Source organism: Alligator sinensis, unplaced genomic scaffold, assembly GCF_000455745.1.
Source record: "Alligator sinensis unplaced genomic scaffold, ASM45574v1 scaffold567_1, whole genome shotgun sequence".
Lineage (NCBI taxonomy): Eukaryota > Metazoa > Chordata > Crocodylia > Alligatoridae > Alligator > Alligator sinensis.
The window spans coordinates 1,592,515-1,610,437 of NW_005842049.1; the positions used below are offsets into that span (position 1 = coordinate 1,592,515).

At 40.6% G+C, this 17,923-nt stretch overlaps 1 protein-coding gene across 1 annotated transcript in view; it reads left to right on the forward strand.

The window, feature by feature from the left end:
* Window positions 1-17,923, forward strand: part of PCLO (piccolo presynaptic cytomatrix protein) — a 598,913-nt gene that overhangs the window by 462,858 nt on the left and 118,132 nt on the right. The window contains 3 exon segments of the mRNA XM_025203237.1: window positions 7,097-7,147; window positions 9,322-9,452; window positions 11,246-11,272. Of these exon segments, the coding sequence (XP_025059022.1) occupies window positions 7,097-7,147; window positions 9,322-9,452; window positions 11,246-11,272 (209 nt within the window).

Genomic DNA, 17,923 nt, shown 5'->3' on the forward strand with positions numbered 1-17,923 from the left:
GGGGAGGCTGGGGGAGTCCTCCCATGGTCCCCTCCCCCCTCCTCCAGCCCCCCCGACCCCTTACTCACTGGCACTGAAGCCCTGGTGCTGAACACGTGGCCTGGCCGGCCACATGTTTCAGCACCAGGGTGAGGGCCAACCATAGAGATGCTGTGCCAGCTGGAGCGTCTCTGTGGAGGACCCAGCCTCTGGTTGCCTCAGAGCTTCAGTCTTGATCTATCAGAGTTGCAAAAGCCTGCCCCGCTTTTTTAAACATTGATTTTTTTAAGCCCCCTGGATATCCAGGGGTCTAATTTTCTCCCTGCACTGCAAGTTTGCACTGCAGGGAACATTTTCTTGTTCCCGCATGTGCCTGTTGCCCCACCTCAAAGGGGTTTGAGGCGGGGCAAGAGGCATGTGCGCGCTCGTGTGGATGTGCCCATTAAATCTCTGTGATATAAATGCTTTTCATGAGCATGAAACATACTTTTCCAGCAAGAACAAGTTGAAAGTTATTAACTGGGTTGTTTTTTTAAAAGGGCATTTTGACAAAAAGATGGGTGTACTGATGATGATAGGGGGTATTCCTTCACCTTTCTAGGGCACTGACTTCCTTAGTGTTGTCCCAGCTCTGAAAAAACTGTCTCCATGGATAAGGGCTTTTCCTTATTTGACAGCTACTTGAGTCTGAGTAAAAATTCTTTAAGTAAATATCCTATAAAACCAAACTTTGGGAGATTGGCTAGAAATCCCACCGATTGATTAAACATAATCTAAGTCATGATGATAAGGTGCATTTTCATCATAGATTAACTCACAGGAATGTTGTCATCAGAAATAAAATGCCTTCTGCCAAGCCAAGAATTATCAATAGCTCCTATACATTATTTCTAAGTTTACCAAAAATACTAAAAGGGAGGCTGAAGTTAAAATAATGGAATAATGTGTCCCCTGAGCTTCAGGGAGCCCTGGTCCTTCCCTCTGTTGGATTGGTGCCCCCCAGGGACACCCAGCTGGGCTGCAAGCAGCACAGGTGCTGCCCCAGCTCGGGCTCAGGGAAGATTTAGATCAGGCTGGGTGCTGCCTCTGAGCTGGGCAAGCACCTGCCCACTAGCTGCCCGCCTGGGTGGCCCTGGAGGATCCTGCAGCCATGAAAGGAAGGACCAGGGCCCCCTGCAGCTCAGGGGCCACCAGGAGCTCACCCCCTGGCTATGGGAGTGGTGGGCAGGCACCGCAATAAATAAATTAAAAAAAAAAAGGATTGGACCCCTCACCGCTTCCTTTTTTTTTTTCTGGCGGAGTCTGCCTTCATGAGCTGCTGGGCTGCGCAGCCCCTGACCTGTTGGGGGGACTGATCCTTCACTCAACAGCGGCAGTGCCCTCTGGGGCTGCCCAAGTGGGGTGTTAGTGGGCAGGTGCTGCCCAGCTCAGAGGCAGCACCCACCGAATCCAACTCTTCCCTGAGCCTGCCCTGCTCACACAGCTCCTGGGTGGACTTGGGGAAGAGTTGGGTCCAGCGGGTGCTGCCTCCAAGCTAGGTCAGCACCCACCCACTAGCACCCTGCCTGGAGGGTGCCGCCACTGCAAAGGGAAGGATTGGGGCCCCCGCAACTCAGGGGCTGCGCCGCTGTCTGACAGCTCACCCCTCAGGCACAGGAGATACGGGAAGGCTCTGAAAAGAGAAAGAAAAAAAAAGGATTGGGCTCCTCACTGCTTCTGCCTTCAGCCTGCCTCTCCCCCAGCATGGGAGGGAGAAGCTGTCAAAAGGCTGCAATATTGCAAATAGCTATGTTGAAAACTAAACACATGTGGATGTGGTTTAGTGTGCAATGTAACAAACTCATTTAAATTGTAACAGACCCCATGCACATGTACAGTGTGATGCAATTGAACCACAAGAATGGGAAATTGTCATCACGTGTACAAGTGCCTAAGCGTTGCTTTTGCTACTGATCTAGTATATAAAATCTTCTGTTTAAAGGGTGCTTTTTATATCGATCATTTGATGCACTCTAGAAATGTTGTAAGAGTCTCTCGTATTCTGTAATGTAGATTTGCTTATATTTAATACTTTATCCTATTACCATAGAGTGATAGAGCATAGCATCGCAGCGTGACATTACACGAGTTCCTCATCACAGCAATGACAACCTTCCCTTGAATGTATGACAGAATTACAAAGCACATGCTTTTATACGGGAAAACATATTTAACAAAAGAAATTAAATTATGCTGCACTGAAGAGAGTTAAACACTTAAAGCCATGAACAGGCTGCATCATCTACAGACCTGATTCTTTTGGAAACTGATGCCTGATCATGTTGCTGTCCAGATTACATTCCGGATATTAGGTGTCTGTCTATAAAAGTCCTCTAGGAACAATTACTGCCTCTTGAAGAAGAATAGGCTGCCTTTCTAAATGCCTAGACTTCTCAATTCCCAGCAAAGCCAGCATTGAGCTACTTTTCCTTCTAGCCAAATTAATCTCTACTGTGGTCTTGATTCAGCAAGGTACTCAATTACATTACTAACTTTAAGCATGAGGTTAATCAATAAAATTACTTGACATGGGCAGCTCATATTAAAATGAAAATGAGTTGAAGTAGCTTGCTGAATCAGGCTCTAAAAGAATGAAGAAGGATATTTAAAAAGAATATAGAAATGTTAAGACTTTAAAGCACGTGTGATTTTTGCAGGTATGTTTTATGGATCCACAGTGACTACATAGTAAAAAACATAACTAAAATTCTATAGATTATCTCGTTTGGAAACTCTGCCCAGGATGACGTATTCCTTTTCACCAAAGGCTTATATCATGGTATTCTCTGCTGGAAGAGATGTTTTCTTCGCTGCAATAGTTGTGATTAATTGGGCATGGTGTTTTTGTGCGTCAAAGTTTTGCAAGTTCCATTTACCATACCACTATCTGTCCCCATTTTTAACAGCAGTGGAAAATAGTATCAGTATTGTCAGCACTGGTGTTGACAGAGCTCATCATTTTTCACCACTGCATCATAAAAACCTTCCCTGAACTGTTAATAAATAAAATTCATTCCTTTGCTGATGACTTCCTTGTAACTTGAATGATGCATTAGCCTTCAATTAAGGAGTGAATTTCACTTGAGTGCCTTTGAACAGGCTGAAGTGGCTAATTTTAAGAGATTGCTATCAATATTTGCAACTTGAAGAATCTATTTAGACACTGAAATAATTTATGAACTTCCATGAACATGTCCTGAGATATCACAGACATTGAAGGACTTATAGAAATCTTGATAAGAGATGGTTGGAAGTTTTTGAATGAAATGATTTTTGCTGGAAAATTTAGATTCAGAAACATTTTTTCCCATATAAGCTTTGTCCAAGGTGTGTGTGTGTGTGTGTGTGTATATGTGTGTATATATATATATATTACTTTTCATTTGAGCAAATTTAAATTAAGTATATCAGGTATGTCCAGCCTGAATTGATTAAATTGTTTTGGTCTATGGTGCTGTGGTGCCTCATGGGTCTTCTAGTTAGTGCATGCTCCCATAAGATAGGCTTCTTGGCTGAACTACAGTGCCATGATGCATGATAGTCTCAGTTCAAACTGAACCATGCCATTCATCCTGGGAGTCAAATGATGCAGTCAGTGTATCAATGATGATAGAGTGGTATGGAGTAGAGATGTGAAGAAGAAGCTGGCAAGAAAATCGGATTTCTGCCAACCGGGCCCAGAATCTGGCAAGAAAAGTCTGTTCAAGCCTTTGTGCAATCAGAGGAACATGGGATTTACAGATCTTCCACTCTTGTGTGGAGCGGTACTACTTTGGGCTTCCTGCCTGCTCATTGCCTTATAACTGCCTGTCTCTGAGAAGGAAGCAAATGCTCTAAAAAGCATCAGCCATATCCATGGACAAGGAAATGGCTTTTCCTTGTGGGAAAGCATGCCTCAAAGAGCATGCGTCTTTCCATTCAATCACCATCCACATAGTTCATGAAACTTATATGCTGCTTCCTACCTTTCTTCCTCCCACATAGCAGCATAGAGGAAGTGAGTTTTGTGTAAGTGGACACTGTGGCTATAAATTAAATTTGTTATAGGAAAATGCAAAGGGAGGAACTCTAGGGAAAAAAAACATTAATATATTGTATTTACTGCTAGGTTCTGAAAAAGGTTGCTACCTTTAACAATAAATATGTAGGAGCCAAGGAAGACAGCATCACAAAGGTGACAGCTCAGTATGCAGTAGCAGTCCAAAGAGCAAAAAAGAGATAAGGTTACATGAAGAAAAGACTGGAGAACAGTATAAAAAGATGGTTATGACCATATATAAATTAGTGTTTTGTCCTTAGCTTGTGTATTTCATTTAGCTTTGGTCACTGCAGAAATGGGAGAGGCCACACAGGGCAAAAAAAGCTGCAGTAGACACAGACAGGCTCCATAAGAAGAAAAGGTTTAGAAAGGAGTAAGGATTTAATGCATTTCTGATATAGGCAGGTGCAACTCTGTGATTTTAGGCCCACTTGTCTCAGAAACAAATGTGGTTGTAAAGATATTTTGCATGAAAATGTGAAGCATAATAAGACATACCATCAAAAAAGAAGACCAATTATGATGGTAATAATATCCAGTTTACCAAGTCCTTTCTAAAGGAGATAGAGAGATAAGCATCATTTATCCCATCGTATTAGGGATGGTGTGAGCCAGAGACGTGAAGTTCCTTATCCAAGGTAACATGGGCCATGTCTACACATGTCCCCATGGTGCTTTTGTTACTGTGCTGTCATTTAGCGTAGGAAGTAAGTACTAAATGGAGGCACAGTAACAGCCTATACTGTGTTGTGCGCACCGCACACAATTATTTTTACCTGCTGCATCGCCATCGCAAGACGCTACAATGAGGGAGTGCATTGCTATGATGACATAGCTCCGGTGTCGTGGTTTGTGACCACCGATGCTGTGTCACCGTAGCTCCCTGCTGCGGTGACGTAGTGTCACCGGTAGACCCTCCCACGGTTATTTGACAGAGCTGGGAAGAGAACCTGCCTCTCCTGAGCCATCAAAAAATACTCTACCCACTAGTCCAGTGTCTGCCTTTTGGTTAGTCCCATTTAAGAGGACTCCTTATAAAAGAAAGTAAGGCACTTGATGGACTGTATTGACAATACCTTTAAACTGAATAACACAAAGTCAGTAATGAAAAGCTAAAATGCTATACTTGTCCTTCAGGATTTTATTTAGGCAAGTCAATTTGAGGGACTCGGAAAAGGATAAAGCACATTTTACATGTATAACAACAACCTTTGCTGCTGCTTAATATGAATTAAACAAAACGTATAAAATTCACCAATACACAGTTGTCTCCTAAGGCACAGATTAAACCTTCTGGGTCAAGAAGATTCATGTTGCCATAGTAAGGTATTATGAACATTTCCACACAGCATTTCTGTGTAGGGACAGAATTACCTTGCAATACCCTGGACAAGTCCGCACCAGAGACAGAATTCCTAGGTCCTGAACCATAAAATTTGCATTCAGGGCCTAGCTTCAGTCCACATCTAGTTCCTGTGAAGTGTCCTGATATTTTTAGAAACAACCTAATCTTTTTCTCTTCTTGTGTGGCAGAGGGGAGATCACAAGGAAACTCTTCCTTTCTTCCCATTCTACCTCAGTCCCCTGAGCAAGAGCCAATAGCCACCTGTACTCCCTAATGTAGATGTGTAAACATAGGTAATCCTGCTCCTCTGAGTATTTGGATATTTAAAATGGTTTTATTCTCAATTTGGAATAAAAGAAAAAAATAAATTCCTTACAAAAGAGCATTCCCTGGAAGGTTGCATTTCACATCTACAAAGCAAGAGGAAAACAAGATTTCCAAATGAATCTGCTAAGCATAATTTGTCTGAGTGGAAGAATACAGATCTTATCCTTGTTTGGTTCCTTCATTTTCTGCTGCTTCAATCATGGAAGTGGGTGTGGAGAGAATATAAAAATATTCAAAACTTTGGTATAGATCCTGCCTGCATGAATGATCTTTGGTCCAGGCTGGCTCAAGGATACCATCATTAAATGAAACAACCTATTGCTGCAGTCAGGGAAATTAAGTTAATGATGAGCTTTTTCTCCAGCTCCCAAAAGTCTATTATCCAAGGATTCTGCTGTCTTTTTCAGTGATTCACAGGTACCCAAAAAGAGAGAAAATATAGAAATATGTAGGATTTTACAGAGTTGCGAAGGTGGAGAGCATGAAGTTTTAAAACAGATGCAATAACAGAAGGGAAAGAAGTACAGATTGATTTGAAAGCGGACTATCATGATCAAATTGGTGGGCAAGGAAAAAGACACGCTGCAAATCAGCAAATAAACAGATACTGATTTGAAATTGTCACAACCTTCTTAGAATTGTCACCCTCTTTCACTACTTCTCCTTTTTACTTCGCTCCACCCTTATTCAGGAAATTAGGAAAAAAACAGTTGACTGTGACTTAAACTAGTCTAATCCATGCTTTTCTATGGAAATCCAACTCAATTATTTTTGGCAAGTCACTTAATCCTTCAGTGTCCTAGACTATGTCTACTTACTGTGGCCAGTGGCAGTACTGTCAAGCACACTGCATGCCTTCTGTTAAGCTATCTTCAAAACTGGAGTCAAGGTAGAAGGTCTGTGTGGCATCATCCTGGGTGGGTGAATTGGCCCTGTCACTCAGCATAGCTAATTATCCTGTAAAAAAACATGCGTGAGGACAGTTATACTGCTTCCAGCATAGGAGGCAGCCCACGTGGAGCAGAGTAACATGCTTGTGGCCATCACTACCAGGCACAGTAAGCTACTTTTACCTTGGAGACATGGCTTCAGCTTCTTAGCTGTAACATTTGAGTAATTGCCTTCTCCTCAAGCTGAGTGTCTTGTCTCATTTCTGATTCTGTGTCTATATGATTCTTGGTGCAGTTGAACTTGATCTCAGATGAGGTCCCTGAATACCACAGAAATACTGGTGGCAATGAGCAATAATAATGAGGATGATGATGATAAGAATAATAGCAATGACAGTAATAATAATAATGATGATGACCATGATTATGATGGAAAAAGATAATTCACATAATGAATAGAATATTTTTGTTCGGCAGCCCACTGAAGGCACGAAGTCCACATCCCATCCAATCACTGGAGAAATTCAGGTAGATATACAGTGAATATATATTGACGTATGGAGTGTGTGCATGCGTGTGTTTGTATTATACTGTTGCTGAATATGTTTGGATTGTAAATTAATTTTCCAAAGGGATCCTCTGTTAAATGATTTAGGTCAATTCTGAAATAGCTGCAAGCCCCTGAAATGTCACCAAAGTCAATGGAATACTGTAGAGTGTAAAGCACTGCTAGACTTAGACCTTTGACTTTGAGGCGAGGGACAGAAATCACACACAAACCGGTGTCAGTGATCAGAATTGCGTTCAAATCTGAAACACAACAGAAGTTCAGTGCACATAAACCACTTTCAAAATGGCTGAAACCAGTTTAAGGTAAACCTGGCTAGAGATAGTATCAGACTTAACTGATTTAGGTTAAAAGGATTTGTTGAACTTATATCCCAGATCCCCTCCAGATTCAAGTTAATGCATAATCCCCTAGTATCCCAGGATGCTTTGTGCCTTCCCTGCAAACCCCCTCTCACAGGATGGACAGGCTAGACTTGACCCAAGCTTTCTGCTCCAGCCAAGCAGGGAGGCGTACTCTAATGCCCTGCAGCTTCTGTCCTGAGCCAATGCCAGCATGTGGCTGCATTTCCAGAATCAAAAGTGAATGTCTGTCACTTGCTTCTCAGTTCAATCTATGCAGCTAAAACTAACCTGTGAAGATTGAATCGATTCAGACTCGGGCTTTTTGACTGTCTGTACTTAGCCTTCATATCAATGTATTACTAGTAGCATTCAGTAGTAGCAAGGGAATTGCTACTTCTCTCAAAAAGGCTAAAAATATAATTGGACTTGATTCTAATCTGTTATGGTTGGCAGTGATTGCAACTCAACTTAGAAAATCTGACATGGTAAGTGCATGCAAGCAAGCGTGGTGGTGGATTCTTAATGATACACTGCAGTCTGCCATGCAGTGCTGAGTATCTGATTCTATCTCATGTGTACTGACCTCACTGTAGGAAAGGGGGGAAAAAAGAAGCTTATGAAACTCATTATGAAATGAAAGTGTAGTCAGCGCACAAAGCGCTGCTGATAGTGAGAACACTTCACTTCCTGATTCCACTTGAGCAGTTGAGAGTCACCTTTGTTAAGCAGAGGATCCCACTAATTTCAATGCCAGTTGGACCTCTAAGAGTGAGGAACCTGTCATTCCTACGGTGGGAAAGCGCAGCTGCTTCAAGGCATTGGGAAGCACAGCTGAGAGAATCTGGTTCTCATCTCTTTACCCCGGATCTGGTTCCTGCAGTGGATCTGAGAGCCAAAAGTCTGGAACTTAAAGTAAGTCAGTTGAAAGCCAGAGGAGTAGCTGACTCTGGAAGAACTTTTTGTCAGTTCTCAGCAATGTGATACTAGGAAGCAGAAGCAATGGCAGCTGAGGAAGGTGGTTTGGCTGTGCTGCTAGTGTGGAGTGGAGAATGGGACAGCAGCACAAGAGGAAAGGGAAAATGAAAAGTGGGGCCAGTGTCTTCTACAGTTAAAAGATAGTAGTAGGTGTTAAAGGAGTTTCTTTATTTGGTAGTGCAGGCACCTTAATTCTGTGCACTTCAAAATTAAATATGCCCTGAATTAAGCAGTCCTGCACTACCAATGGTATGGACTTACGTAGCCTATGCTTATTAGTGCTTGAGTCTGTGAGTGGTGGATGCCACACCAATGTATTGACTTTAGGGTCTCTGCTCTGAACTCTCTAATGCAAGAGGTAGTGGTAGAATGATGGTTATGGCATTATGGTCCAGGCATTATGCAAGAGGCAAAGATTTCTTCGGGTGATATCTTTTATTGGACCTGAAGGAGAATGTCTTGCATTAGAAAGCTTGTCTAACTCTATCCTAACTATGCAGTTGTTCCAATAAAAGATATCACCCAAAGAAATCCTTGCCTAATGCAAGAATTAATGTTCTTGGTTGTGTCAGCCCTTTTCCTTGCAAGAAGCAAATATTCTTCTTAGCAGAAAGCTAAATGTGCTGCTGTGCTTCCAGTTCCTCGAAAGATTAAATCATCTGCTGGAACGAGCAGCTTGTCAGCTTGGTTTTAAAAACATGTGAATAAGTGTTGTTGCATTTAACAGAAATGTATGCAAAGGCTTTCAGGGGGAAATTGAACTATTTAGCAAGGAAAGTTAAAAATAATCTTAAAGTATTTTAATACTTCCCTAGCTTCAAGTCAACTATGACAAGCACCTTGGCAATCTTATCATCCACATTCTTCAGGCAAGAAATCTTGCTCCCCGAGACAACAATGGCTATTCTGACCCTTTTGTTAAAGTTTATCTCCTTCCAGGGAGAGGGTAAGTGTCAAGGATATTTCAGATTCTGTTGCTTTTAATGAGTGTTTGTTATTGCTTTGAATTACAGAATTCAAATTAATGCTACGACCCCTTTTCCCTCTATATGGTATGACATCAAGTGACACTGCACATCTCTATTACTTTAACAAATATTGAAATTAAAGGCATGCTGCTCTTCCCAGTGAAATGCCTGTGAGTTTTACCAATGACTTCAGTCATTTATTCTTATTTGTGTATTTTCACTTGGAGAAATATACATGCATGCATTAAATTTACATTCAATTTTATTAAATATACATTGTTGTCTAGTAAAGCCCAGAATTTGTTGTCTAGCAAAGCCACCTCCCCAGAATCTAGAGTTCTCATCAGAATCTGTCTTGAGCTAACATTGAACTGCCTGGATTTTGTGGGTCCTCCAAGTTGTTCTGAGACTCTGTAACAGAGGATGCTGTAAGGCCAAGTTAAAGTGGCATTGCTGCTTTAGCTCAGATTTTTGGCTTTTGTGAATTTGAGACAGAGATTTGCAATGTTTGGGGGTCAGGCTAGATGATCTGATCAGGTCCCTCCTGACCCTAGCTACTATGATACTATCCCATATGAATTATTCTTTGTATGACTGACGGACTTGAATACAGGATATATGAAAAGGAAGAGCTAAGACATGGATAGCCTGGTGCTTGGAGTTTATCGTATAAATATATGCTTGTTGATTTTATTTTTTTTTATAGATTTTTTTCACCTTTTTCACAAATGAAAATTCCTCTGAATTATTAATATAATAACAAATACATTGTTGGTGTCCTCTCAAATGCATATTATCTCCAGATAGATAGGTAGATATTTTAAGCAGTGTAATCATAAGAATTTTATATTCAGTTGTCAAATTGCTTCCCTAAATACAACCTCAAATCTGCAAATATATCTGTTGGCATATACGTGCACTGTACTCCACATTTTTTTCATTTAAGGAGACCATGTAAATGTGCTGATATACTGAGCCACCTTTATGGTTTGGTCTTTTTTTAAGGTAAATTTTTTGCTGGGTGCTGCTAACACAGCTGTTTTGAAAAGTATAAGAATCCCAAAAGACAAACCAAATTCATGTGGGCCCATTTTAGTAAGATACTTTAGAACATGAATTAAAGCACATAACTCCTCCCCCTGAAGTCACAAATGGCCTTAAGCACCTGGCTGATTCAAGCCACAAAGCCAGGAAGGGAGGCAGTTTACGATGGAAATGTAATAAGTAGCTACGGTGGCACCAGCAAATTCTACTTTGTCTAAAAATGGAATTTTTACCAAATGTGGATCCTACCAAGTCACAGCTTTTAGTGGGTTTGACAGGGCATTGATGGTTAGGGATGTGATTGATATAGAACTAGATCCCAGGTGACGAGGCTTGAAAATAATTTAAAATCCAGATACAAACTTTCACCAAGTTCTGGGTGTTTAAATTTGGATTCACTTCTAATTTAAACTGGGTTTATTGTTATTGTTCATAATGGGACAATCTGTTTGAATCCTTTTTAATGTAGCTGTGACAGTTAAAATGGAAATCTCCTCAAAAAGTGCATTTATTGTATTTGAATGCAAATGTATTAACTGGTTTTTAATTATTAACTTCCTTTCACCATATTGCTCTTACTAATGTTCCTCTTTTCTTTGATTCTGGTATTAGAAATTATCCATTTGTTACTCACATATTCTCTCTTTCATTTTCATCTCTTCTCATTTTCTCTCGTGTTGCTTCCTTTACTCTCTACTCTGTTTAATACACTGCCTCTTGACTGCAGACAAGTCATGGTTGTCCAGAATGCAAGGTAGAGTGCACAATCTTTCCATTTTATACTTGGAAGCATGTACACATCAAGTTGTGATTATTCTGTGCATGTAACTATAGATTTTGTTTGAGATCTGATGGCATATGAATCCAGCAAACAGGACTAGCTTTGCTATTCACTGTCTTATGAATCTCATTTCTAAGAAGGACAGAAATAAGAAACAGAAGAAGAATGACTTTGGTTTCTTGATGTAGTTACTCTGAAATCAATAAATAAAGAAAATTCCTCTTGCAGTCAATGGGAATTTTGTTCAGTCAAGGACTGCAAAACTTGGCCTTTACTCTTTGATGTTTGCAAAGGTGATTGAGTGTGAACTTGTCATATAATTTTTGTCTGAGGTTACTACAAAGAGACTGTCTGGGAAGCAGGTGCTACCTGGAACTGAGCCAGTCCTATTTTTCTTTACAGCTATTATACACCTTGTACAAAAACCATTGAATTAAAACCAAATGGGATTCTAGATTATTGCACTAGATGGATTTAAAGCTGTCTGGCAAGAGTCCACAAATAAATGGCGATCTGAAGCAGGCACAATTGAATGGTTAGTTGTTAGAACTACCATTGCAGGGTTTTGAACAACAAATGTAAAACACATTACAGGCCAACATTCTGCTCTCTCTTACACCATTGTCAGCCCAGAGTAACTCCATCCATGATTGTTGAATTCAGCCCTATAACCTCACATTTACTTAAAAAGCAAAATTTGAACAGGCCAACAGCTGGCTTTTTTTTAAACACAAATTATGATCTGGCTAACATCATCGTTATTTCAGAATCACAACTAATACAATGTTAAAAAGAATATATTTAAATGTTACATTTAAATGCAGCAGTTCGTACTGTGCCATAAGTGATACATTGTAAGACTACAATAAATGGAATAAAGGGAGTACAAGTAAATGGAGAAATAAAAGAGAAAAGAAAGAGCCAGTTTCTGTTTTTTCTGCACATGGTATCCCCTGATAAGTGTGAACTCTCCTATATTGGGTATAAACTAGCTTTATGAACCTATTTTATTAAAGAATATAAAAACATATAAAGCAACATGCCCTACTGGCTTGGACCAGTGGTCCATCTAGCCCAGTATCCTGTCTCCAAAACCAGCTGAAGAGGATACTATAGAGGGATATCTAAACTGATCTATCCCATTTATTGCCCTTTCTAGTATCCACAATCATTGGTTTAGAGATTCCAAAGGAAACATCTCCAACTGTTCTGTTCGATAGCTACCGATAGATCTATCATCCATGAATTTGTTTAGTCTCTTTTTGAACCTGGCTATGCTATCTGCTTCTACCACCTCCTGGGGCAATGAGCTCCAGAGGGCTGTGCTAAAAAATACTTTATTTTATCAGTTTGAAAACTGTCTCCTGCAAATTTCAGTGGGTGCCCCCTAAATCAAGTATTCTGGGATTTGATGAACAGTAGTTCCCTGTTCACTTGGTCCACACCCTTGATGATTTTATAGACCTCTATCATATCACCCCTCAGTTTTCTCCTCTCCAGACTGAAGAGTCCTAGCCCTTTTATTTTTTCCTGGTAGGGCAACTGCTCTAGGCCCCTGGTGATTTTGGTGGCCCTTCTCTATACCTTTTCTAATTCTGCTACATCATTTTTGAGGTACGGGGACCAGAACAGCACACAGTATGTAATATGTGGATGCACCATGGATTTGTATAGTGGCATGCTGTTCTCTGTTTTGTTTTCTATTCCATTCTTAATGAAGCTCAACATTTTATTGGCCTTTTTGGTCACTGCTGCAGACTGAGCTGAAATTTTTAGAAAACTATCTACAATAACTTGAAGGTCTCTTTGCTGTGTCCTAACAGCTAGTTTAGAACCTACCATGTACATATAGTGAGGTTATGTGTATTTTTTTCCTGTATGTGCATTTCCTCATGTGTATTTCCTTGCACTTCTCACCATTTTGAAGTTCTTCTGCTATTTTTGGTCTACTCACTTAGCTTGGTGAGATCTGTTTGCAGCTCCTCTCCCTCAGGTTGGGATTTGACTATCTGGAATAATTTAATATCATTTGCAAATTTGGAGATTTGTCTGTGAATCTCCATTTCCAGGTCATTGATGAAAATGTTGAACAAAACTGGGCCCAGCACAAAACGTTGTGGGACACCAGTTTTGATCTCCCTCCATCCTGAAAAGTAACCATTTAGCCATACCCTTTGCTTCCTTTTAACCTCAAAAAACCTTCCCTCCAGTCCTATGGCAAACTCGGTTTTTTTAAGAGCTTCTGATGAAGGACTCTGTCAGAGACCTTTTGAAAATCCAAGCATATTATGTGGTCCTCTTTATCCATGTGTTTGTTAACACCATTAAAAGAACCCCAGCAGATTGGTGAGGCAGGATTTTCTTTTACAAAAACCATGCTGACTCTTCCCCACAGATTGTATTTGTCCATATGACTGCTGATTTTATTCTTATTATAGATTCTACCAACTCGCTAGGCATGGGAGTGAAACTCACTGAACAGTAGTTCTCAGGATCACCTCTGGAGCCCTTTCTGAAGATGGCTATTATGTTGGCAACCCACCAGTCTGCTAAGCCAGAGGCAGTTCTGCAATTTCTCATTTCAGTTCCTTCAGAATGCCATCTAGTCCTGATGATTTATTGGAAATTAATTTCTTTATTTGTTATAAATCTTCTATTTTCACTTCAATGTGGTCCAACTCTTCAGAACTATCTACTATCTAGGAAGGATGGATGTGATTTGGGAAGTCTCCCAGTATCTTCTGCAGTAAAACCTAATTCGAAGAATTCATTTAGCTTCTCTGCTATGGCCCTTTTACACCTTGATCATCTAATAGTCCCACTGATTCCCTTGCTGGTTTCCTGCTTGTGATGTATTTTTACTTCACCATCTCTTGCTAGATGCTCCTCAAATGCTTTTTTTTTTTTTTTGGCCTACCTTATTTTGTTTTTACACTTGACCTGTATCACCCTCTGTTAATCACGGGTGAGGAGTAGATGTGATCTAGATGTAATGTATTTGCCAGGTCTTATTCTTCAGAATTACACCATCTCTTAATTGGCTTTGTGTGGACTTTACTAGATTTGGTCAGTCTTGTACAGCACACTCAGACCTTTTTCTGCAGCACTGCAGCTGCAGTGCTACTCTTGCCGTTGTAAATCCAGTCTCTGTGGACTTCAGTGAAGCTACTTTGGATTGACACTGGTATTCAGAGCAATTAGCCCATGTGTCTGCTAGCTACACAATGCTGGTACACCATCTTGTATTTAAGTGTCTCCAAAGACGGGATGCTGTGCATCACCACAATAGAAGAACAGGGATACCCATTTTTCCTTGGTCTTGCCTTTTTTGGGTGGTTATACAGGAGGGCCACCCCTACCTACTTTGAAGCAAATAATTATTTCCCCAAAATCAGTAGGCTGCCTGAGATATGGGGAGGTCTAATGCATTCAGAGTCCTTAAGCCTCTGTCCTGGTTTACAGCTCCTCGACTCCCCACGCTCCTCCACCCCCAAGTTAGGAAGGAAATGGTTTGCAACCTGGGCAGGTTATTTTTTATGGATCTGTCTGAGCTGATGAAAAAAAGACATGCATATGTGAACATTGGTGTGAGAGAAGTACTAGCCCAGACCTGTCATTTCCCAGCTTCCCCTGTCTACAGACATGCAGATGAAACCTGAGAAATGCCTGGCGGTGGGGAGAAGGGTTTCTAGGAGATAAGAACAGCAGTTCCATTGATGTATTTTGGGTTTATTTTTTTTTCCAAACCAGCATAAATATTTAAGAGTACCAGGGAACAGGATTAGTCATCCCAGCCTTTCTGCTTCCCTGAGAGGCTTAGGGTTTTTCAGCCAGTTTTGCGAAGAAATTAAGACTTCAGGGTGAGTTTCTTTTAATATGCACTTGTTTGCCCTGGAATCCCATCCATCTCTTTGCACTGATACATGGAGAAAAAGAAAAAGAAGAACTCCTTTTCCAGAAAGATACCATTATAGTCTGGGATTGACCAAACGGATCACATTATGGACAGCTTCTGTTTTTCTCTCTGAAGCAGAAGTAGGAAGGCACTTTGTTTTATAAAACTTGGTTCCCTGCATTTTCAGTCAGCTGGAGACCAACAATACATCATGTTTTGTAAGAAAATGAATGAGGGAATGTGGGATGCAGAAGAGCTGAAAGTCACTTTCGTTAGAAAATGCTACTTAGAACTGTCTGCCTGAATAAAAGAGGCAGGAGAGGGCTCTCACTCCTGTATCACTGCGACTACAAATGCCTCATTATCTGAGGCAAACCTCAGCAGTGCTGTACATTATTTAATAACTGGGACATAATGTAGTGTCAGAGAGAGGAGAATCTGGGCTTCAATATTCATTTTCTTAACATAAATTTGAAAACAGAGCAGTGCTTGTCAGAAAATGGTAACTATTTTCTGTGAAATTTTAGACTAAGAAAAATGTTTTAATTTTTTTTCCATTTTGAACAATAATATCTAACAATATTCACCCTTTAAAGCTTTAATGAAAAAAAATAGTTTGCAAAGAACAAAATATAAATCCTCAAAATCAAAAACTGCTAATTTGTGTTTTGTCATTCAAACAGTTCAGGAGAAATGAAAAATTTCCCAGAAAATGCTCATGAATAAAAAGAAAATTTTTCACTTTGATAAAAATGATTAAAAGACTTGAACCAAGTCTACAACATAGTGTACAAGCAGTAACAAGGATTGTTGATTCACTTTATTATTCCAAGCCTACTTTCATGTGGAGGTACTTAAATATGCCATTGTTACTAAGTTATTTGATCACTTCACAAACAGTTCCTAATTAGTTTCTACAAGGAAAGGTTTACTATCCCCTATCTACAGCCTACCCACTCTAGCAGTACAGATTTATATCCCTTTCTAGTGCTTATCCACATGTTAGACTTGTAAAAATGATAGTACTGCCTACTGCCACTTTGTGGACATATTGCTTTGGCTAAAGTGGTAAAAGCTGACATACTGGGTGCATCCAAATGAGTGTGCATGTGCATTTCCACAGGGACAAACAGCAGCAGCATATAGTTGTGCTTCTGCTACTTGTCGCTGGGTAATGCCAGTGCATATGTTTTCTGGTGCATAGCAAGTTGCCCCAGGTTGTGGTAGGGGAGGCTTGCACCTGCAGCTTTACCTGCGGTCCTGGGGGTGTCCCGGGGCTCCAGCAGCAGCAATCTGGGCACACATAGCCTGACCAGCAGGTAGAGTGTAGTTCTGGCCAGCCAGGCTCTGGTTTAAGCAGCACATGCTGCTGCCATGTGCACTGCCCTACTGGGATCTCCCACTGTCAAAAAAAAACAAACAGTTGCGCTGCAAGTCAGCAGCACAGCAAATTCCTGCATGTGCAGCGTGTGTGGTTTGTGGTGCCATGGATGCATCTGCAGTGCCACAGACCTCATGTGCATGCTCATTTGGTGCACCCAAAGATCCAGGTACAGAGACTGGTTTTCTTATGTGGGGACAGGAAGGTCCATAGGTCCTGCAATAGAGCATGTCTAAAGCTATGTGGCCTGTTGACAAGGGTTTAATCACTCATACACATGGCAAGTATCCAGTCCACCAAATATGGGTGCTTATATGAAGAAGAGTCTTAATATTCTAATTGCACAACTGCTGAAGAGGTCAAATGCTTTGATGGAGATTGTTTTATAAATGGTCATAAATCATTATGGTGTCTTTTCTTTGGATGTGTCTTTAAATTCTGATAATAAACCCTGTTGGATTAATAAATAAATCTTGAAAAGCACAGGCAGAAGCCTCCATCTTTTGGAATATTTAAAACTGGACCAGATAAACAGTAGTAAATGAAGAGCAGACTAATGCCACGTTGATAAGCAAATGGACTAAATGATGTGAACACCCTAGGTCTTCCATTCTGTAATATTACATGAAGTAAGAGAAAAGTAAAATCCTCAATTAATTGAGTTGAAATGACAGTTTCAAATACATTTCACCCAAGTCGGGTTAATCTTAAAATACGGTTAAACATAAAAGTGTAGAGTATCCATCACATTCTAAAATCATTGGGTTCCTTATTTGGATATTTGGCGTGACAATCTGATCTGCAGTCAAACAGTACAATGTGTTTTAAAAATTGTAGCACCAGGGCTCAGCTGCCTATCCCCCTGCTCACTTTGCATGGCCAGATGGGGCCTCGCTGCACCTGCCTCAGGTGCCAGATTGGGTCCACCAGCCAGATCTGGCCAGCGGTGGGACTGGTCACTGCTCATTCAGGCTAATGAACAAAAAGGTTGAGTGCCACTGCTTTAAGTGATCCTGAAGAGCCAACCAAAAAAAAAGGAACTCTAAATAATTAAGGTACATATTCAGTCTCATATGCTTATATTGAAAAAATATTACTCTTCAAGTGATCCCATTATTTTGATGGGGCCACTCATGCTTGACATGAGCAAGCTTATCGGAATATGGCTACTGCAACCAAAACTGCAATAATGCAAATAATGAGGCAGTCTATCCTGGCCATTACTCAGTTAGGAACACAGCACAATGAAACAAGGAAAAATCTAGCTGAGAAATCTTATTTTTACCCTTTTGGAATAGGGTAGCAAACAAGGAAAGCAACTGAAAAAAAGAAAGAAAGAAAACTTTCT